The sequence below is a fragment of the Branchiostoma lanceolatum genome, chromosome 3 (assembly GCF_035083965.1).
Source record: "Branchiostoma lanceolatum isolate klBraLanc5 chromosome 3, klBraLanc5.hap2, whole genome shotgun sequence".
NCBI classification, from domain to species: Eukaryota; Metazoa; Chordata; class Leptocardii; order Amphioxiformes; family Branchiostomatidae; genus Branchiostoma; species Branchiostoma lanceolatum.
Window position 1 is genome coordinate 27,406,715 of NC_089724.1, and position 23,964 is coordinate 27,430,678.

General features: G+C 40.2%; 2 protein-coding genes across 2 annotated transcripts in view; one reads left to right on the plus strand and one right to left on the minus strand.

Moving 5' to 3' along the window:
• The window catches only part of LOC136431267 (sperm-specific sodium:proton exchanger-like), a 32,075-nt gene extending 30,050 nt beyond the window's left edge, over positions 1-2,025 (plus strand). Inside the window, exon 23 of the mRNA XM_066422593.1 lies at positions 866-2,025. Within this exon, the coding sequence (XP_066278690.1) occupies positions 866-883 (18 nt within the window). The 3' untranslated portion in view covers positions 884-2,025. The remainder of the gene's footprint in view (positions 1-865) is intronic.
• LOC136431268 (X-ray repair cross-complementing protein 6-like) lies at positions 2,023-23,704 on the minus strand. The gene is made up of 21 exons (XM_066422594.1): positions 23,564-23,704; positions 22,526-22,618; positions 21,433-21,537; positions 20,757-20,831; positions 20,326-20,373; positions 19,790-19,844; positions 15,589-15,685; positions 15,000-15,078; positions 14,628-14,738; positions 13,692-13,771; positions 13,275-13,358; positions 12,537-12,633; positions 11,763-11,877; positions 10,961-11,049; positions 9,526-9,654; positions 8,098-8,209; positions 6,738-6,821; positions 6,194-6,271; positions 5,038-5,144; positions 3,449-3,517; positions 2,023-2,847 (listed from the first exon to the last, which is right to left on the minus strand). Exons 2-21 carry the CDS (start codon positions 22,601-22,603, stop codon positions 2,728-2,730), a joined length of 1,812 nt encoding a protein of 603 aa, XP_066278691.1. The 5' UTR covers positions 22,604-22,618; positions 23,564-23,704; the 3' UTR covers positions 2,023-2,727.
• Positions 23,705-23,964: the final 260 nt, after the last annotated feature.

Consider the following 23,964-nt stretch of genomic DNA (forward strand, 5'->3'; position numbering starts at 1 on the left):
CATCTGTTAACTTTCTAACTTGCTTTGTCCCTAAAGCCCCTCTCACAGGGCGGAAACTTGTTGGCGACTAGTTGAAAAAGACATTCGCCAACTTGTCTCGCACAGTTGCCAAGTTGTTTCCAAGCGGTTTCCAATGAACGCCAATTCGTCGCCTGCAGCGGCGATATTTTTTGACCGTTAAAGAAAAAACGCAAGTGGCAAAATGCCTGGAATGGACTCAAATTAGACGCGAACTAGTTTCCAATATTGGCCCCCTATTTGGGACCAGTAGTCGCATATCACATTCAACAACGTAAGGGTTTCAAGAAAAGATACACAAAAAGAGGCACATGTTAAAGGCATCCAGAGCATTTTATGAGGCTTGAAACTTGAATAAGAAAATATCAATTTTTAGTCATTCCTACACATAGTAAGTTTCAATAACACTATACCATTACGTATTGAGATTCAAGGATGTCGTTGTGGGTGAAATCTGACAGATAATCCAAGCGCTAATAGACTGATACTGACTGTTCATAGCAAATAGCGGTTCGACCAATGAGAGAATGACTGCATGTCCGTCAAATATTTGCATTTTTATGTTTTTATTTTGCTTGACGTAGATGGGCGGGGCTATGGGATCGGTCATGTATTAGGCGCGTGAAACTAAAGGGATCACCGTGTAGCTTATTTTGTGCCGCTTTTGGACACTTCGGATATGAATAATGAAATTCTCACCCGATTGTGGTTAACAGTGGCATTAAATTTCCATTCATAATGATCACAGCAACAAGAGTCTTTCCAGTTTTCAAGCCTCATAAAATACTCTGGGTGCCTTTAAGAAAAACCCACGCTACCCTAACATGTATGACATGTGTCCTCACAGGAGGAGCTTCCTCTTTGATGCTGCAGCTGTATAAGAGAGAAACTGCGGAGTCCAGCGTCCTGGCTAAACCTTGGTGCATCCAACTTCTCTCTTTGCGATCTTTCTGTATCGTTTCCTAGATGTAAAGGAAAGCTAAGAGGAAGCAGAAATTCAAAATCCAACTCTCAAATTTTCGCCTTTTTTTTGCACCAAAATTAGAACCAGGGGGCTGGAATTCCGTCCAGGCTTCTCTCAGGTTTGTGCATAAATACGACTTCCTCTCAGGTTTCCTACTCTTCTAATGCAACGCACCCTCCCAAACAGGCCCGCTATCGCTCGGTAACGTTACCTCCCATAGCGGCCCTGCCGTTTCAAGCCTGTAAAATCGCTTCTGGCGACGTCACCACCAAAACAGCTTTCAGCCAATCAGAGGGTTGGCTTAAGCTCATCTAGAGCAAAAGACACTGGGATGCTATCAACCAATCAGGTTACGTCTTTCATCGCTACTTTGGATTCAGAGCAAAAATAACGGCTGTTTGTGCCAAATAAGGCTAGCTCATTGATTAGTCATGAGCAACTGTCAGTATCGTCGTCAGAAGTGAGTTTACAGGCTTGAAAGAGCAACGTAAAGGCGGGCAAAAATACACCAGATGTTTCAATTAGGAGTTTTTAGACACTACCAGATTGTTGATTGAAGATATGTGCAAATGTAGCATTATTGGCGACGCCTCAGGGGCGAGCCGAATGGTTTATATATTGTTTTCTATTGGTCTTATTGGCACAGAAATTCTCAATGAAAATTTAATCATACAACTAGGACAAATGTAGATTTTTATCTTTTATTTTTTTATATTTTTAGGACCTTTATGAAATGAACTCTTTGTTACATTCTTTTCTAGCATGCTTTAAAATCTTTAATTTTGTACATTTGTACATTTACTCTGGAGGCAAACCTATGTCAGTTATTCTAACAATTATATATGTGAATGAATATGCAATATGCAACATTTGTCAAATGTAGCACTGTCATTATGTACATGTTGTGTAGGTTTCCATTGTTATGTTTTTTTTGCATGATACTACAGAGTGCACTAACAACTTACATGTATATATACATTGTACATACTGATGCCTGTAACAAAACAACTCTGAAAATAAATGGAATCACAGACTGCAAGAAAGAGAGACTGGAATGTTTATTGACAGGACAGTTGTACCAAAGTTGTGCTTCTGTCCTAGTGATGACATTAACATGTACAAACTCCCACAGTATAGTCTGCAGACAAAACAGGTTTACAATCAAGTAAATGTCGGTGGAATAAATCTCTTGGTTGTGTAAAATGAGTCTTTTTTATTCAGTGACTTACCAACCTGATAAAACTATTCACGTACAATCAAGTACTTTCTACTTTCTATAAACTACATGTTACAGGTGCTAATATATCAAAACTATAAATGCATCACACATATCTCTTTCTTTCTGCCGATGAAATCAAATTGTATCAATGTTTACAAGTTGTCTTTATCATGGTTCTAAACCCGAAACACAGAAAGAGTTGCTCATCAACAAACAATATTTACTAGAATTTTCATCATATTCTACTCTCAGCAGTATGGTCCCTTGTACTGCTATTCAGGATAATTTGAGGAATCTCCTTGCTTCATACCATCTCATGGCATATTTCAAGACTTTTCTGTACCTTTAGCTGCTTCCATGATTTTTTTCACAATGATTTTTCCCCGAATGGGTGTGAAACGTCTTTGTTTCTTTAAAAAAAGTACAAGAACTACATGTACATACGACATCTACTATACCCTTGAAGACTACATGATACTTGTTACTGTAGTAAGTACACAATCATGTTAAGGAGATGCATGTACAACTACTCTATTTGAAAGTGTTCTGCTATGGCATCAATGACGTCCTGTTTCTTATTGCCTGAAAACTTGACCCCGGCCTGCTTACAGAACTCCTTCAGCACAGGCACTGTCAACTTCCCAAGCTGGAAGAAAAATTGAGGCTTTTAGGAGAAGGACGTCAGAGTTAACGTCAATAAAGGTTAGACATCCAGGTGGTAAAGCCCCCGTCACAAATAAGAAATTCAGCTCGGCTGACGTGTTGGCGAGCTTCAAATGTGCATTTTCAGCCGAAGTACAGCCGACGTCCTGTCGAACACGCGGGCTTTGGGCGATTTATCAAAGTTGATCCAAATATTGGCCTTTTACCAGGTAAGTCGATTCTAACTTCGTCCATGTCCAAGAGATGGTACCATCTCATGGGGGATTTTTAGCTTTTAGTGTTCGACGGACGTCACCCAAGATTTTCATTGGAAAATACCGTCCACGCTCGGGCGATTTAGAAATTCGTCGAGCTTCGGGTGATCTACAAAGTCGACGGACACTCGCATGAATTGTGAAGACGGCTTAAGAAGGATAGGTAGCTGTCTAGATCTAGAGTGGCCCAGCAGTCAGAAAATGTTACGATTTTCACTCCAATAGCTGATAAGGGATTAGTAAGCTTGCATACAGGGCAAGCACCAAAACAAGACTGTAGACAATAGGAACCAGTACAAGACAAAGACATAAGTTAGAGTGATGACTCACCGTGCCAGCCTGTGCCATTCTCTTGATATCTGCCTCTGTGACCTGCTCTGCTGCTGTTGCTGCTGCAGTCTGTTTTATAATAATAAAAAAAATTCACATACCGTTTTAGAAATTGTGCAATAAGTACATTTAGGAACACGTGGGTCACAGCTGCTACATTGCTGCCCTGAACATCTCCTGGAAGGAACATCCCACAAAGGACCTGTACATGTTATATGGGGATTTACCCCCCATATCTCAAGTCATCCGTGAGAGGAGACTACGTTTCGCTGGTCATTCCTGGAGGAGTAAGGAAGAGATCATCAGCAACGTCCTTTTGTGGGCACCAATACACGGACATGCAAGTGTAGGCAGACCTCACACGACATACATGTACATACAGCAGCTCTGTGGGGATGCAGGATGCACACCAAAAGATCTGCCAAGAGTAATGAAGGACAGGGAGGACTGGAGGAGAAGGGTGATGTTCATCCGTGACACTGTCACGACAAGATGATGATGGGTCACACATAAGAAGTAGCAAGGTTTCTTGGCTTTACCAACCATTACCCTTCTGTTTCACTTTGGTCACCAGTGTGTTACCTTTCTTTTTTTTCACTTTGGATACAAGCTCTTGTCTGCTGCCCTTTCTACATACAAGACTAGCGTATTAGTATTATACAAAACTGGTGCGTACAACCAAACATACACAAAGTTACCAACACAAATACAGAAAATTTTTAAGAGTTAACAAGAAGCAACAAGCCCAGGACTGAACAGACTTGTACTACATGTACAAAGTGTTGCATTTGTCAATTGTTTCATAACAGTCATACAAAATCTGTGATTACCTAGTACATAGGGGGCTGTGACACTTGTGTGTATATCAAGTCCGTATGAGTGTTTTGGCGTAGGTAACGTTGCGGCCAAAGAAGTCCTTTTTTACTTTGACCCGACGTTGTGCAGCCTCGTTGCCAAACCAAAGAAAATGACTTCTTCGAACTCTTCGCTAAGCCAACAAATGTGAATACGGAACTCATTATTATTAATCTTTAGGGTGGTCCCTTCAGTTAACTACAGTATGTACTAACTGATTTCCAAGGGTGAAAGGTGTAAATCACCGTATGGCTGATACGAGACGGAGGTTCGCCAGGCCTCCATCCAGGTGATTTGTAGTGAATCAACAACTCCAGACAAAAGGGTTTGGAACATCGCAAACCGAGGCATACCCCTACTCTTTTTCGAAAGGTGTGGTGAGTTCTTTTACGTGTGCAGGGTGTGGCTTCTCCAAACATGGGACCATTTAACGTCCTACCCGAGGGACGTCCCTAACCCTAGATGAGCTAGGTACTCATTTAAACCTGAGTGAAGTGAGGAAAGTCGTGTTAAGTGCCTTTCCCAAGGGCACAACGTTGGGGCGCAAGTTCGGATGAGTCTCTGGGCACAACCCGAGATCTATACCGGGTCCCATTGTTTGACAGCTGCGCGCTCTACCACTTACGCCACACGAAGCCACATACCGACTTGATCTACGCATAAGTATGACAATCCCCATAGTACACAAAGGTGATTGGAAAGCTGTAGAACAACAATCGTGACTGAACCTGTACCTTTCTCTTAGGTTTTGCCCCAGGTGTGTAACCGTCAGGAAACACACTGTCCTTAAACTCATCGATCAGCGGGCCGGCTCGACGATCTATCCTATCCTTGTCTGGCTCTGTTTGGGGAAAAAGTACATTGTACATGTAAGGTAAAGCGGTCGAACCTCAGACTGAGGACGAAGCATGACGCTTTTTCGTTAGCTAGTAGTGCAATGCGGCTTCGCCACGGCTCACGTTTTTGGCCAAGCACACCGGGTCACCCCTACTCTTCTTGATAAGTGTGTTGGGTTCTTTTACATATGGTATGAGGAAAGTTCATCCCAGTGACTTGGCTGACTAGTAACAGTGAACCATAGAACATCAGGGACTAGAAAATGATGAAAACCTTTTAACAAATAAACCATACACACAACAAAAGACTTCTGGGGAGCTTTGGGTTGCCATAAGCTAGTGTAGCTTGATCTTATCTCAGTGTACATGTAGCTACTCTACCGATCTGCTTCATATCTGCTCCCTTGGATTTCTTCATGACATGGTGGTCAACAACTTGCAAGTTTGCTGTTTTCTTGGTTTTGTACTAAACAATTTATTTTGCAGACTTTCATCTCCTCAAACTACACAGAAGAACAGAGGCACATGGCAGTCTACCATCAGGACATGGCATCTATGTGCAAGTGATGATGATTATGATAAATGGTTTATTGGTCCGAAATTACCCGTGCAATGGCAGCCAGTGCTGAATTGCTGCAGGGTTTACAATCATATAATACACCAATCATATAATACACATTAATACACAAGATATTTGCAAGTCATATTTGCTCCAGAATTGCACTTTGTGGAACTGTCGTAAGGGTCTGGGTGGCTGCCATTCGGCGCCAGCAGGTGACCTCAATACGACCTTCCCCTACCGAAGTCAGGTACCCATTCACACCTGGGTGGAGTGAGGAAATTCGTGTAAAGTGCCTTTCCCAAGGGCACAACATCGGGGCATATCGGTGGTTTCGAACCCGGGACCTCTCGGTTCTAGGCGATACACCCTACCAATTGCGCCACACGATGCCACTTGTCATCTAACCCTCACGAGACAGGGAACAACAGATAAAAAAATGAATAATGAGTGACTGACTGACTTGAAGGACTTGGCTTAACTTGAGAAACTCACGTGTGAAATCGTACACCTCCTCTGGTGCATCTCTGTCCAGCGCCAGCGCCTCCAGGTTTCTGTAGTGCTGCTGGATCACTGGAAGATATTGAAAGTTAACTTAGATTAGACGCAAAATTTAAAAAAGCTAAAGCTTTGAACTTCTCTGCTTCATGCAGGAAAATGAATTTTGGCTTTTTCTTTTGAATTTCTTTTGAATTGATGCAGCAGCACAATTTTACAGTATTCTGATTGTGGCTTTATTAATGGAAGGTGGAGTGGATTTGTTTTCCTTTGAAGGATGAGAAAAAAGAAGTCAAACAATACCATACCTACTAGGCTTGCCACCAACATTCCAAAGATGCCCGTGGACACATGCCTGTGCAATTTCTAGAATTCTTGCAAACTGCATACGATATACTATACCAATAGGCGTCGCCACCCAGGCATCACCAAAATTCTAAATGTTTGAAATAGTTGTGTGTTTGTTTGACAGAACTAAGTATGTGGCACAAAACATACAAGTATTTTTTCTTTACATCTGAAGAGTATAATACCTCATTACCTGGGTTCTCAAAGCTCATTGGATCATACTTAAACTTCAACTTGTTGATGATCTCTTTGGCCTTGTCCACTTGATCCTGTTTAGCTTGAAAAAAAGAAAAATATATTTCAACATCTGAATGTACATTACATAACTGATTGATATAGAATACAAAATGGAGTATTCCGTATCACCCGAGGCACCAGCCTGACCGTTGGTCAGATTGTCCGTAGGCCGGAGGGTGATCCAACCCGCGGGAGTGTTGTATTTTATCTATGTCATCATCATCATCATCATCAGCCGACGTGCTTTCGCTGCGACGGGGTTATACCGCCCTTTTTACGGGGTGACATACACTTTCGTTGGCTGTCATACCAGACAGGAATGCGCCAGTTCTCCCGTCCGGGTGAATGATGTAAATCACCCTATGGCTGATACGAGACAGAGGTTCGTCAGGCCTCAATCCGGGTGATTTGCAGTGAATCACCAACTCCAGACATGTACAGAAGGATTTGGACTGTCGCACACCGGGGCATGCCTCTACTCTTTTTCGATCTATGTCATACCCACCCAAGAAAACACACATTTCAATGCGAAATGTGCCAGAAGTTGAGAAATGTTTGTGACCATGAACAAAAAATTGTAAAAGCCGCACATTCCAACATCTGAATCCAATATGCAAATTTTCGACAGCGGCAGACTCAGCGCACTAGAGAAATGCATCCTAAATATTCTATGGAAGCCCATGTGATAATCCAAAGTTATCACCCTGCGGGGACCAGATCACCCGTATCGAACGTTTTCGTGGCCCAGGTATGACACAAATACCCTTTATTGTAACACACTGTGCTATACTCTTTGTTCGTTAGTACACACTGCAATTGGAAATGATGACTGGCTTGCTCAAACAAAGTGTACCTCAACTGTGATAAGTTCTTTACCATGCTTTTACTAGTTTTAGGTGTTCAAAAACTGCCAGCAGTATGCAACCTGCATACTAGTAGCGTGCGTAGTCCAGTGGTTAGCGATCTTGCCTCTGGAACTAGAAGCCCCGAGTTCAATCCCGGCTGTGTCACTCATGACACCCGACATGCACACTACCAGAAAGGGTCGAAGTCCTTAGGACGGGACGTTAAGCCGTGTTCCACTGTTCATTGTGCTTGAAAAAAGAGCAAGGGGAATCTCCCCGGTACAATGAACCTGTAAATACTGTACATAGCGTCTGTCTTCCTGTCACGACCAGTGGAAGATTAGCTCATCTGTTCATTGAGTTCATTTGAGCTAAACTGGTTCGGGATCACTTTCCTTTCCTAACCTAGGTTCTGAACATTGCTGACCAGATCGGGACTAGAACCTGAAACCTCCAGATCCAAAGGCTCACCTCTTGGCGTGTCTTCAAAGTTCAGCTTCCGCAGGTCGTCAGCGAATGGCAGGAAGACGACATGGAAGCCAGCTGCGGTGGCCTGCATGTTGTTGTCATCAAACTCTTCTTTCTGTAAAACAGCCAGTTGGAAAACAACAGTCAGCAAATTACTAAAAAAACAATTTGAAAGCAACTGATTTAGCTTTTCCTGCTATTCATTGTATCCTTAGGATTGGATTTAAAGCTTTTTAAAATTTTCTTAAGATACGGTAAAAAAGAGTTTTAATGTTTTTCCATGGAAAGGCATTAAAGGCTAGGTAAATCATGTATTTTTTTCTAAGCATGGCATCTACATTTTTTGAAAACATATTTTGCTTTCTGCATTGGAATAAACCTTGGCAATGCCATTTTCAATCAGAAAGTAGCTATACAAAAATGAATAATATAGTGAAGTACTCACTTGTGGTAGCAAGGCAACAAATTTCGTGGGCAAAGACACCACAAAGCCAAAACCACTGCAAAAATTTGTGTTCTGCCTTCTGTCAACCTAACCTAACCCCCTTGCAATTGTGTAAGCGCTACATGTACATCTTATACACTGTACAGTATTATGATATGCTGGAGACACCTGTTATGGTAAAGATGCACGAATACTAACAACTTCAACGCACAATAGACCGATCCTGTGGAACACCATATCGAACGAATAGAAGACCCATAGAATCCCCTGTTCTATTCAGCCCACCTCCGTCAAGAACAGCACTAGTTGGACAGAGATGGCACGTGCAAAGCAGGGTACGTATATCTGGGACAGGTTTTCCACTGTATTGGTCTAATGCAGGGTCAGAACAAAAACGAATTTAAAAAGAAAATAGATCGGGCACTCAAGGAGAGGAATCTTGTACCACATGCTGACTACTACAAAGTCTGCAAGCGCAGAGTTTAGTCTCTTCCGTTACTGGTGTGTGAAACTGGTTAACTTGAAAGTGAACAGGGAAGTAAAAGGATGCATTTTAATTCTTAGTTACTAAATACCATGCAGCTGTTATGCTTGTCAGAAACTGGGCGCTGATGCCCACCGACAAGGGAAAGCTATGCGGCGCATACCACTTTAACATTGACCGAAAACATTACGCTTTCACCGCAACTACACCTACCCCCTCCATAAACAACTCTACCCGGTGGATACAGCCTTTAACAAAGTAGACATAGCATTCTTATTTGGCCCGCTCTGAAAGGGTTTCAGTGCCACAAAAGCTAAACCGAAGTCAGTGGCATTATTTTCAACCTAGCCGCGGCAGCCATGTTTGGTCCGTCAAACCCTGTTTTTGACAGAGGTGTTCGAAATCGAACAGGGGGCGTGGCTTTGGGATCGGTCTATTGAACACAGACCCAATCTTTGTATCCGAACAAAACTTAACAAATACAATGTAGTGAAGCACTCACCTGTGGTTGCAAGGCGACAAATTTCGGCGGCGAGTTTTTCCGCGGGATGTACCTGCAGATGGGAACGACGTCCCGCACCAGGCAGCGCTGGAGCAGCGCCGAGAACATCCGCGTGCTGCCGGAGATGACCTGGGGTCGGAGGTCACAGGTCAGTCAGGGTAATTTTTCGGTGACAAAGAGTATCACAGTGAAAGTTTTTTTTTACCATACCAGGTGGAATAAAACCAACAATCATCTGCTAGTAAAGATACTGGGCTAAAAATGAAACCTGGCCATGGGATCCTGATCTAAACCATACTTAACCAGAATGGCCTGTTACAATAAGCAAAGAACTAAACAGTTTCCATTCAGAGCAGCATCTTACACGTGCATGGATAGCCTTACGTTTGACTCCTTGATAAAACATTCAGACAGCTTAACTATATGGATGGTGTGTTTCTCATCTATATCATCATGTGCTTCACACATAAGATCTATAGAGTAGGGGTGACCCAGTGTGTTTGGCTCAAAATGCAAGCTATGAAACAGATGTAATTATACAACCCGTCCAACTATCAAAAAGCATTACCCTTTCAGGGCTCGAAATAGTGGGTGCATGTGCACCCAGTGCACCCAAAATTGGAGCTGTGCACCTAATTTTTGACTCTGGGTGCACTGGTGCACCTATATATTTTTGTAGCCTATAGGGTTAAGGTACTTATTGTACACTAGTATACAGAATATTCTTGAAATGTAAGTATAAAAAACAGCATGATAACTTTTTGCTGTACTTTAATTAATGTATTACAACATGTATTTGTTTGAAATTTTGAAGTTAGCTGTAGAATTACAGATTGAAGTTTTTTAAAAAGGCAGCAGCTCTAAATTTTGTAATTATGTTCTGAAGAACATTCAACTTTATGACTGGTGCACCCAAAATTCTTTCTGTGCACCCAATTTTTTGAGTTGGGTGCCCCAGTGCACCTATTCCCAAATATGAATTTCGAGCCCTGCCTTTGAAAAGGCAGTACACTGTCCCAAGCATTATGCTTCAAGTCACACTTGTTTCACCTTACTTTTCATTTCTGATATATAATGATTATTAGAAAACAACACGGGGTATTCCGTATCACCCGAGGTACATGTACCAGCCCGAATGCGCCATCTGACCCGCGGGAGGGCTGGGACCGAGGGTGATGCAGAATACACAGTGTTGTATTATGTCTATGTCATACCCACCCACGAAAACACACATTTCAATGCGGAATATGCCAGAAGTTGAAGGAGTTAACAGTAACAACATTGATTCCAACCTCCAAATCTCGTATTCAAATGCAATCGAAATATTCTATGGAAGCCCATGTGATACAACTCTAGAACATCATGTGATACGGATAGTTATCACATGGTCCAGAACACCCGTATCAGGCCCAGGCATGACATAAGAGCTCCTTACCGACTCATCAGGGTATAGGAACTGTGCAGGCCTGATGTGGAAGTATGGCTTCAGACTCGTCCGGGGCTTGAATCCCATCAGCACAAGACCTGAAGCATCAGACCAAACACAGGGCCACAGGTTACAAATCAGTAAACAGTGGGTACAAAAATTCATCCTTTAGCATGTTCACTACTTATAAGTAGAGAACAAATCATGCCCAAGTCATATAGTTTTCAACATAAGATTGACCAGCTGGTATTCAGATCAAAAGCAGCTTCAGCTTCAATTATAGAACAGTCAAACCTGGTCTCAGCAACTGCTCAAGGGACCAAGCAAAAGTGGTTGCTGAGGAGGACTGGTTACATTTTACAGATGAAGGAAAGATAGTCTGACAGAAAAGGGCCTTGCCTCATGAAGCATGATGGCACACATACCCAGCACCTAGAGCCATAACCTCTTTTACCACTTTTTCACATCCACAAAATAATACATGTTTACCCACAAACCAAAGGCAGTAAAAACAAATACTCCTTGTCAAGTCATCTTGAGTGACATATCAATTCATACAAGGGTTGAATAGGAATTTGTGATGGAATAACAATGATTGACTTGATTTGGCCAGCTGACCCTGATAAGATAAGACAGCCAGGGGGAATTGAGGTCAAGGGCAGTCAGGAGAGATACCCAGAGCTGAACAGACATGTAGTTTTGTGGAGTCACTCTTGATGGATTAAAGTTGTAAAGATTACTGTTGAGTCTGCTGTATTCTTGGCTGGTCATTACTTGACAAATCAAGCACAAGACTGATGGAAAAACTCACCTGGCTTGTCGAACACCTTCATCTCCACAATCTCGTCATTCTCGAAGGCGATGTCTCGCCCTCCCCACGTCTGCACCTTCTTTACATCACTGGGCATCAGGAACTTCCCTGTCTCCTACAGATAATAAGAGAAATAAACAGCAGTGAGGAAAGAAACAGAAAACATATCTTTCATAGGATACCAGTTGCCCGAAAATGTAGCATACGGCCGTCGGGCGATCCGACCCGAGGGAGGGCTGGGACCGAGGGTGATGCAGAATACCCCGTGCTTTACATGTATTTATGTCATGCCCACCCGAGAAAACATACATTTCAATGCAGAATGCGCCAGAAGTTCAGGGAGTTTTGTGTCCTCAATCAAAAAACTGTTACAGTTACTGTCTGTAACAACATTGATTCCAACCTCCGAATCCGGTATTCAAATTTTCGGCGGCAGCACCACCGGCGAGCTCGAAATGCATTTGAAATATTCTATGGAAACCTGTACATGTGACTGTGATAACACTCCCGAACCATATGTGATACGGATAATTATCACACGGTTCGGAACACCCGTATCAGGCCCAGGTATTACATAAAGTCTTATATAAAGCACATAATGGACTCTTGTGCAAGATGTTGCTATCGCCACCATTAATAATTGTTAAGATTGAAAACATGTCATCCCATCCCAATGTCTTGCTAGGTCCACCCCTGATATCCTTGAATGTTATGAATGATAACCTTCTACAGCAAAGATAATTACAACATGATGATTAATCTAAAGTTACTCACAGAGTCGACCGTCTTGGTGATGGTTCGGACTTCCTGATTGGTTCTGGCGTCCAACTTGACCTTCTTCCCCTTGTACGTTTCTCGAACCTGGGTGTAGCTGTAAAACACAGATATCTATAAATTCAAAATGCTCTTAATATTTTGGTTCATAACCACAGGTAAAACTAGGCACACATATATACCTTGTTTGTGATTTTATGACTTCATCTATAATTATCTAGTTTCTGTAGTTGTTTTCAATAACACATTCCTTCCAAGAATCTTTTTAGAAAGTCTAATTCAAGCCTTAAACCAGCACTTACCTTGCTTTTCATTTTCACATTGAGCTACACACGTGCATAATAGAACAAAATATCATCATCATCTGCAGCTGATCATTATAATACTTTAAATGTAAGGCCACACCAATTTAATTTCTTGGTTAATGGATTTTTTTTTTTAAATCTTAGCACGAGGACATCATTAAAACAGAAGGCTGGTGTGAAAACTTGCACCTGACCCTGTTCACTCCCTGATAATGTTTACACCAAAGTAAAAACTTTCCTTGGAGATTCTGTTTTCATGTTGTTTTTCCAATGTAGCATTTTTAATTTTTTTTTTTTAAATTCCATTAACCAAGAAAATAAATTGGTGCGGCCTTAGAACAAATCATCATCATCATTAGCAGTTGCTTGTAACATATTGTTACTTTGAATATATACAAGATGTATGAACAAATTGTAAATATTTTATACGTACATGCCCACTCCAAACTCCAGCCCCTCCCCCAGACTGAGGGGGATCCGGGCTAGGGTCCTCTTCTTGTGTTCCTTGTAACGAACCCTACAGGGAAAAAGCAACAATTAAGACTGATTATAGTCCTAATGCACAAACACAAAAGCTCAGAAAGAAATCCACTGGTCACTTGCTACTAACACCATGCACAGCTGCTAGTAATCCCAAAATAAGGGGCTCAGTAGAAGGTGATGATGATTACAAAAACTGTGGTTGCTCAAAACATGAGGTTTTTCTATCACTTGTTACTAACACTGGGTGCAATTGATAGCAATCTCAAAATAAGTGGCTCAGCAGTATCAAATTCAAAGATGAGGATGATCCTGAAAACTGTGGCTGCACAAAACATACTAGTAAGGTACCGTTATTCTATCCACTTGCCTTTCCAGGAGCTCTTCAAATTTGGCAGCGGGATCGGGGAGACAGGTCACATCCTCATCCTCAGGGATGACAATGATGTCCTACGGGTGGAGATTGGAGAAAAACAACAGGCATGGGTTTTCTACATAATTGGAGGGTAGTCAATATTCTAATATGATAAATTATTCAGTTTCACCATACTTTCAGTATGGTTCCTCTTACCCTTGGGAGTAGCTAGATTCTGCCAAACAAAAGTGAAAAAAAAAAACTCAGATTGACCACTACTGACCATATACCACTCTACAGCTGTAGCTTTATGGCCATAACTTCACCCTTAGGAATACTTTTAAAAGAATGCTTCAATTTTCACATACCATAAAATCCCTATTTACGTACACACTTTTTAAACTTTTCAAGTTGCAAGCAGGTGCTCCATGCAGGCTGACGCCAAAGTCGGGGTGCGTATGTTAGGAGGGGTTCTTCCTCGGAAAAATCCCATATCAGCATGAGAGTACCATACATCTTCATGCAAATGAAGTGTGGAATGCTACCACACAATCAATCAGTAATAAAGAATAAATAATACATATATTTAAATTGTTTGATATTTTCTACCCAGAAACATTTTCTCAGTAACCCCTTAAGTTGGAAGGATGATCATTCATGTCAACCTCTCAACTCTCCACCGAAATGCTGGAGAGGGGGTGCGTACGTTAGGAGGGTTTTTCCCCTGAACGTTTCAACTCATTGAGTCAGGCCCGCAATCGTCCCCAAATCTGGGGTGCGTACATTAGGAGGGGTGCGTACGTAAATAGGAATTTTTCTCTCAATACAACACCACCCCCACACCCCTCCATTTGGATGCTCCACTCCCATGCCCTCATACTATTTTTGTAGAAAAATCCAGATGGGATCAAACAAATGACAGTCTATTCCATGTGAATGCTTGTGTCGTACCTGGTAAAACTTGGTGATGTCAAAGGGTTCCCCTCCAGGTTTGTTCATGTGAAGGAGCTCAGTGTTAATTCCCAGTCCCTCCAAGTCCTTGGCTTTGGTCTTGGCTTGACGCTGAAGCATCAGCAAACATTCAAAAACAATAACATACAAAATCTTATGGAATGAAATCATCATAATTACAGTGAGGATTGTGAGCAAATGGAAGTGCAAACATTGGATTTCGAAATGTTTCTAGAAAAATAATACATGTGGATTCAAGGGAAAAGCAAGACTAATAGTACAAATGCATATGGTGTTAACACTGAGACAGTATTATCAACTAAATGGCCAATGCACAATATTAAAGACAGATATTATAAAAATTATCAGTACCTGAAGGTTGATGTTGCCGGCATGAGGATCATCGTTGTTTGTGAAGAGAAGGAGTCTCTTGTGCCCAAGCTTCTGTGTGCTGAGTCAGCATACAAAATGTATTTTCATGAAGAGTTAGTGATTTTAAAAAAAAAAGCTTGCAAAAGCTAATGAAGCAATATCTTTCTGGATCGACAGGCCTTCATTACAACTTGAAGTTCCTAAAAAAATGTCACTAAGTTGCCTAATAGTGAAATCTCAAGGACTCTACTTTCCTTGAATACTTTGCTTTGAAAAGATTGTGAAACAAATGTTTAACTTTCATAAAGGTTAGACATCCAGGTGATAAGATACGCCAAAAATAGTTATTCAAGCAACTGGATAAAATTTTGAAACAGTCAGACGTTTCAGGTAGCACCCGCTACCATTCGTCAGTGACTGGACAAGATTTCTGGTTCAGGAGGTTTAAAGCAAATACTGTGAATTCCATCTTGAATCCAGTTGCTTGTCTGTTACCTTTTAGTTCCTGTCTGACTGTTTCAAAATTTAATCCAGTTGCTTGAGTAACTATTTTTGGCGAAAATGTTTAACACATATGAGTGTGACTTACCAGGTAGAGAACATGTTGGAGCAGTTCCACAGCACCTCGTTCATGGAGAAATCTGTGCCGTGTCCAAACTCTTCCTCAAACCGCTCTACTCCATCCTCTAAGATAAACAAACAAACAATCTTTATTGACACAACAAAAGTACAGCGACTCTCGTAAGGTCTACTTAATCTATACATACATACATATATGCCAACAAACAAAGTTCATACTAATGAGTTTGTTTACATACAGTCATATGGAATAGGGCAACATATTGAAATTTAGCGTGTCGTATATACTTATACATTACTTGTTCTTATGTCTAAACATTCTTTGATGTATATACCTATTTGAACACAGTAAGGATTGTCTCCTCTCAGTATATAATCAAATCTATCAACAGAATGGAGCGTATTGAATTCACTTGAACAAGCGGAAATAAAGGAGAACAGCTTAGAGTAGGTATTCCAACCAAAATTTTAAAAACATGATACACTGATGATATTTACTTTTCCTGAAAGAGCTAATCAAATGAAATAAAATGCTTTTTAAATGAAGTCAATATGTTGAGCGGTTGCCGAGATATGGCTCCACGAAGTTGCCAAAATCGGCCCTCAGAAAGGCCGGCCGTGGGAATTAGCTGTGAAAATGAATAATTTACCTTTTTTAAAAGGTAATAGAAAGGTAAGTAAATGCTGCAAAGCTTACTTTATGTTATTTATTGGTAATATGTACTACATAGAATAATCCTACAGGGTTCTGGACTTTCATGTCGTTTTATTATAATCTTATACAGGGTGAAAATATGCCTTTCATGATAAATTTTACAGGCGGTACCGTGACCTTTGACATCAAGAGAAGGAAAAATCCTCCAAAGTTCACTCACCTGTATTTTTTTATAGGAACACCCCTGTCTTCCGATATTTTAAACACAGCAACACCCATAGATGTTCTCTCACACAATATTAGCCACCTCACCTGTTATTCCTCACAAAATGATTTACTTGGGGTCAAAAATCCACATTTTTGGTTACGGACCCATTGATGTTTAGCCAGTATTATCAGTACAGTACATGCAGTAGCTAGCACGACAAAGTATCATACTTCACGGCTTTCCACAATACACAGCATTATGTTTTATTACTCACAAATATGCTATATCCATAGAATGTTGACAATGTTAACAACCTTAATAACAAGGTCAACTTTGTCAAGGTCAAATATAGAATTTGCGTACTGTGAATATGTCACTTGATATTAGTAGACGATACATTGCATCATCACATCACCACAACTTGCAACTTTACACTTACACAATATATGACAGATGTTTGTACTATAGCTCATGTAAATATTGCACTTATTATGACAAGGTCAACGTTTTTCAAGGTCAGAGGCTGTCTTCAGTAAGTATACAAATTGTAGTATTTGTACACAGATTTCTATGATTTTTTTGCAGGTATATTTCCGTTCATCCATAGAATGCAATGTACACAACTTCTTACTGCAACCACCAGCTTACTTTTCATCCTTTTCTTGGTTAGATGATCATGACAGTCCCATGTACACATTACAGAACATGGCTACTCATCCATGGCTATCATCAACATTAATGTTTTCAGAAGTGGACATCATCATCATTGCAATAGAGTTCAGTCACAACAACAATGTATAACTATAAGCTACAATGTAATTGCTAAACACATACATTTAGCAACTGTTATATCTTTTCATTCATAATTTCATTGTTTTCCTCTTTTTAAACACTAAGTCTTAATTGAACTGGTGGCATAACTAAACTGTTAACTAACCAACCATACCTTTGTCCTCCACGTGCACCATTCAACATCTCCCACTCCTAAGTGGGTTAGTACATTTTTCAGTAGATACTACATGGTCATGTATTACTAATTTCTTCTCTGCTGTTCTTATGTCTGACACATCAGGAAGGTGGTGTATTCCTCCTGAAAAACAAATATTTAGACTGTTAACATCACTATACTGATTTGCATTTATATCAATTTTCTTTCTTATGATTGTGAAGAAAGAATCAGACTGGCACATATCATATGTGAACAAAGGCTACATGATACACTCACTCACTCACTCACTTGCTCTCTGATACAACAACAAGGACATTTCGCGTAATGAATAGATTATGTAGATAAATGACTATAACTGAAGAATGTGAGTGAGACAGTTTGTATTCCATCTTCAACGACTGCATCTGGGTACCACGTGGGATTGTCATGGATGTCGCTGTACCAGACTCAACAAGAAGAACAGTGTTTCACCTCACAAGGAGAAAAGAACCATTGATTCTTCTGCATGCTGGCAGTCATGACTCTTTTTTTTAAAATCGTAAGCGATGAATGTCATCCCTGAATACTTTCTTTCAACTTGGCAATTTATAACTTCCTAAATAGCATTTAATGTAACTCTCAGTGATCCTGTGAAGTCCAAAGGGTGATTATCTACTTGTGGCAATTAGCATTCGTTCATAAGAACGACAAAGTTCAATATCATATAAAGTCAGAGTTTTGGGAAAAAATTGGGCATAGGTTCCTCGGCTGGCCCCTATCCGGGGGCCACGGTGCCTCAAGTTCAACAAGTGAAAAAAATACACAATGGTATTTTTAAACTTGGAACAAGGCAAGCAGAATAATATTTCATCAAAAAGAGACAAACTTGAACACAAGTAAGATTTTCAGAAAAATTGGGCATAGGTTCCCCGGCTGACCCCTAACCGGGGGCCCACGGTGCCTCAAGTTCAACAAGTTGCAAAATACACAATGGTATTTTAGACTTGGAACAAGGCAAACAATGATTCACATAGCCAATAACACAATAACAAAGAAATAAACTGCTCTAAAGTTGTAATGTTATTCATTGTTTTCATGCCTAAAACAATTGCTTTTGAAACTACATTGCTGGCATTGCCCTACAAAAAAAACATGCACACATTCAGGCAGGCATAAATAAAATAAAAATTAATAAATTTTATCAACCCTATAAATGAAAAATACTGCAAAATATTTTACCTTGAATTTCTTGCTTCAAAGCATCAGAAAGGATTTGGTTGTGCCCCTTCAGTCACAAATCTTCTGTTTCTGATGAACGCAGAGGTCCAAATTTCGCGCGTCAGGATCGCGCGGCGCGACCATCCAATCACAGGGCCACCCCCATCGGGATAAGTAGCTCCCGCTTCGCCGGTGTGCATGATATAAACATGTCGATTACATCAAAACGTAGCCCAGTTTCTTGCCGTCAATTTGACACCAAGAACAAGAAGAAAAAATTAAATTTAGGTGGTAAATTTTATCATTAAAGATCGATGAGTTTTTTAAAATCGACTTTTACTGCTCAAAAAATTAAAATTCCCTTTTGTTCCAGGTACCGATTTAAAGCTCGTAATCTGCTCTTTCCAATGGCGCCATTTTCATTCTGCTGCGGTCTAAGACGGCGATGCGATTGCGCCATGAACTCAGGGTCACATTCTGTGCAGGCGGAAGAGAAATTGGCCATGTTTTTGAATCACGGCCGCGCGCGCTACGCCGCGCCGTTTTCATCGGCAAATTTCTGGCGTTTGAAATATTTTACAAGCAAAACAAACACATCACAAGAAAGAGAAAGTTATATCCTTTATTTTCATGGGTGACTTTGCCTGTAAAAACGAATAGTTTTTGTACCGCGGGTGTGGGAAGATGGTAGAAAATTTACCGATCGCCATGCGGTAGACGATTTTCGCGGTAGCGTTGGAATACCTACTTAGAGCGTTTATCCTCATATCTTGAACAATTCATGATAAAGTGACGTTCGTCTTCAATTTCATTTGGGCAGATATAGGAGGGAAACATGAGGATTTAAGAGCTTTAAAGTTAAAACTTTGTTGTTGTTTGTCAGTGTGCTATATGAGCTAAATTTATCAACAACACACAGCAACCAAAAGCAATGAATAGTAACTAATCCATCTATTTCATATCACTGTGTGGTCCCTTTAGCTTTGAACAAGCAGAACATAATCAATGTAAATTGAAAAACAGAGGCATAATCTGCTTGTTACAACCTTTATTCTTTACCAATGTGAGTAAAGGCAAAAATTGAAGACTGAAGGTGGAATTACACAGTCATCATTCCGGACTTTGACCTAAGCAACAGTTAGGAATACATGTACAAGCCACTACAGTACTTACATGTAATGACCGCAAAATACATCTTTTACCTTCAAAAATCTCTTCCAGCTCCAGAATCATCTGAGCACCAGGAACTTCCAGGTCCTGAATTTTGTTTTGACGATAACAGACATAAATGAGAATGTATGGGTCTGCACTATACTGTTGCTGTTATTGAAGCAGCAGTATATATCATATATTTGGTGAACAGATAACTTTTGTGAAATCATTTGTGGCTGCTATTTGATTGTTAAATCTTAATGTACAACTAAGGGGATTAAGCGACAGTTGCTTTCCCTTTTTCTCCCATGCACATTTCCTTTTATTGTTCTTGAATACTGAATAGTGTATGATTTTAATTTGTGCAAAATGAAAAAAAATCAAATCAAATCAAAACTAATTGCTACACTAGAGGGAGTCACATACAGACATTGTGTCTCCTATATCTCACCTGGCTAATATGTGATTCCTGTACAAAGGGGAATTTCTTAGAAATGTACAGATATCCACTAAATATGTACAGTTAAACAGTTAAGTCAAAACTACATTTGTAGTTATTATTATCTAGTATCAAATGAAGCCAAACCTGGAATATGTAGACCTGCTTGAAGTCACTTGGGTTTTTGTGTTTGTTCTGCAAAATTAGAGAGGGAGTGTCAGAGACATGTAGATGTGTACAGTTCCTATAAAACTTACTGGAGTAATATACTGTGATCAGAACTTGACACAGACCCCCACATATCATCAACTTTGATTTATGCTATATGATTCTGATTGACGCTCATCAGTTGTGTATAATTTATACAGTATTGTAATTTTGGGATACCTTTTTCTTTTTTGTTGATAAGTTTCTTTTATTCATTATGTTATTCTGACAATACAGGGCACGCCTGCAAAGCAGTGAGCACATGAGCGCACCTACCATGTATAAAGAAAACAGAAATAAAGAAATAGAATTGGGAAAATATGTTTCCGTTATTTGGCAAGCCAACAATAAGAAATACCAGAGATACTCACTGTGGCGAAGAAGACCACTCCAACCAGGTCCCTGTCATTGGAGATGATCTTGTTCCTCATGGCACTGTGAACACACTGGGAGAGGCACGAAACAGTCAGTAAATGAAACATACAACCAAACATGGCTGGCCAACCAACTGGCGCAGCCAACAAACCACCTCTAGTCATAAGCAACATTAAAATATGTACAGTCGCATCAAATTTGACACTAAAAACCGCCAATCATCATTTTTCCTCAGTCCCTTTTTGAGTGGGTGTTGAGACGAACATTGATTGTTTCAAACTCAACTAAGGTCACACCATTTTCATTTTCTTGTAATAACGAAAGTTTTTAAAAAATGCTAAATTGGAAAATCAACATGAAAACAGAATCTCAGAGAAAAGTTTGAACTTTGGTCAGACAGTTTCAGGGAGTGAACAGGGCCAGGTGCAAGTTTTCACCAAAGCCTTCTGTTTTAATGATTTTTTTGTTGCTAAAATTAAAAAAAAAAATCTGTTAACCAAGAAATTAAATTGGTGTGGCCTAATGGTAAGGATCAGGCACATTTTTTGTGTACTCGTAAGCCCCCTTCTATCTCTGTTTAGAGTGTGAAGATCTATTTGTTCTGTGTGCATTGACTGCTAATTAGCTTGATAGGCTGACCAAAACAATGTTGTAGAATGTACATGTATTTACCTTGACACATTTGTGGAAGGCAGAGTCCTCCCCATCCTCTTGAAACATGGAGGCTGAGCAGTCGATCAGGAATATTAGACTGTCCCTCAGACTGGACCAGCGAGGCTGTGGGAGGGGGACATTGTGCCCTTTAGTGCTCAAAATCACAAACTTGTAATATTGCTTTGGGGGTTATATTCTTCTTCCATGGTTAAGAGAAATAATGGACCAGTTCAATTTCATTATATGCACATTTGTACAGACAAAATATAATTAGGTATCAAATGCCAGGGGCTGGGAGTCACCAGAACCGACTGGAGGGCCTATGCCGAGAGCAGACCAGCCTGGCGAGCCCTATGCATGTCTGCAGCCGCCATGCATCAGACACTGATGCCTGCGAATGATTGATTGCCGATATATAAACATATTCATGTTCACTTTACCAAGGACCTAAATGCTACCCAATACACCTTAAAAGGCATCCAGAGCATTTTATGAGGCTTGAAACTTGAGTAAAATTAAAAAGACTCCAGTTTCTAATCATTCCTACACATAGTAAGTTTCAATAACACTATCAACCATTACATGTCATTGTGTAGTGAGAACTGATAGCAAATCCAAGCCCTAATAGACTGATCCTGACTGTCCATCACAATTAGCGGTTCAACCAATGAGAGAGTGACTGCATATCCGTCAAATTTTTGCATTTTTAAGTTTTTAATTTTGCATTTCTTCGTTTTGATGGAGGTGGGCGGGTTATTGTACTGGTCTATTTACATTAGGCGCGTGAAACTAAAAGATCACCATGTAGCTTATTTTTGTGCCGCTTTTGAGCACTTTTGATAAAAAATCCGCACTCAGATGTGGTAAACAGTGGCATCAAATGTCAATTTCATAAAGATTACAGCAAATAGAATATTTCCAGTTTTCAAGCCTCATAAAAAACTCTGGGTGCCTTTAATGTCCTTCCCCACACACTCCATCCAACATTCCAAAACTTCCTATATATCTACAACGACCTCTGTTGCCTGGTAACTGCAGTTTAGTGATACATGGTGTATAATATGATACGATATGATATGATATGATGCGATATGATATGATATGATGATACCTGTGCATCCTCCTGGTCCCCCTCCTCCTCCTCCTCTCCCCACGCTCGCTCGTACGACCACTGGGGGGCAGCTGCCATAGCTTACTGTGATGTCTGATGGGGGATAGAACAGTGATGATGTTAGGCACATATCTTTTTTGGTTGAAATAGAAATATTGTAAATGCCTTTAAGTTCGCCTGGTTTTAATTTCACATTAGGAAGGAATGGCGTGTTCACAGTGGTTTTAAGTTTGCGTTTGAGACAATAGTACTTAGTAGACAAGAACTCATTGTTCCGTGTTGATATTGTGAGATGTCCCCGTTCAAAGTTCAAGACCGCAAAAAATTTTGCAGTGATTTTAAGTTCGCCGCAAAGAGCTTACCGTGAAAACCGTGAACATAAAACCACCCCAAACATTTCTGCATTATACAGTATAACATGATTAATGTTCCTGGCACAAATATGAAATGATGATTTAAAAGAAGAAAAAGACAACTCATGATTCCCAAAGCACAGAAATTATCGCCTTTTCCAATACATTTGTGTTGTACTAAGGGCACATCCTAGTTAGTATTTCTCTTCTATTTATTTTTGAATATCATAATATTCTTATTGAATATATATCTAAAACTAGTAAAAGAAAACAATAAGTGGTTCATGCTCTGGCAAGTGTAATTTCTGAACTGAACATGCAATGGACATGATTTTGGCTTCCCTTATTGTGTAAAATCAACTAGTACATTGATGTCAACACTATTTTCTGATTTTTTAATATCAAAATATTGATGTACTTATATACAAATTTCTGGATCTCGACTAGCTGTCCGTGCGTTGCATTTAGTATTGTAAAAGGTCCTTCTGTGACAATTTATACTATTTTATTTCATTACATCAAATATTTGGGCTTTAGTTATATCCTTAGTGCTCTACTACTACACCGCAAAAGTAACTGAGCAACGCCCCCCTCCCTCCCCCACCTCCCATAAAAGACAGCTCGGCAAATTGACAATAACTTAGCTGTACATAACGTTTTTCTGACAGTTTGTCCTTACCCTTACCTTGTTAAAACCTTACAGAGATTCTTCGATTCGGAATGACGGCTGCACGGGGTACAGATCAGGATCTTGACCAGCTTTTGTTTGAAAGTGTCATGCCCAGGCAAGACCCGCGCCAAATGTGTTTATACCGGAAGTGACATCACGGAATGACCCACTCTTTTCCTGGGGGACGTCAAGGTACACCTCTTTTAGTTCTACCCTCACTATGACTTTCCCCTCAAATCTGGCATGTTCTCAAATTAAGAGGGCAATTTCTGTTAGCGCAGTAAAAAAAATGAATTTACTAGCAACTAGTGGAACAATTGAAAACCAAACATTCACTGAGAATTTGATATTGAAATGAATTGAATTTGATGTGATAAAAATGTAAATATTTGACGGACATGCAGTCGCTCTCTCAT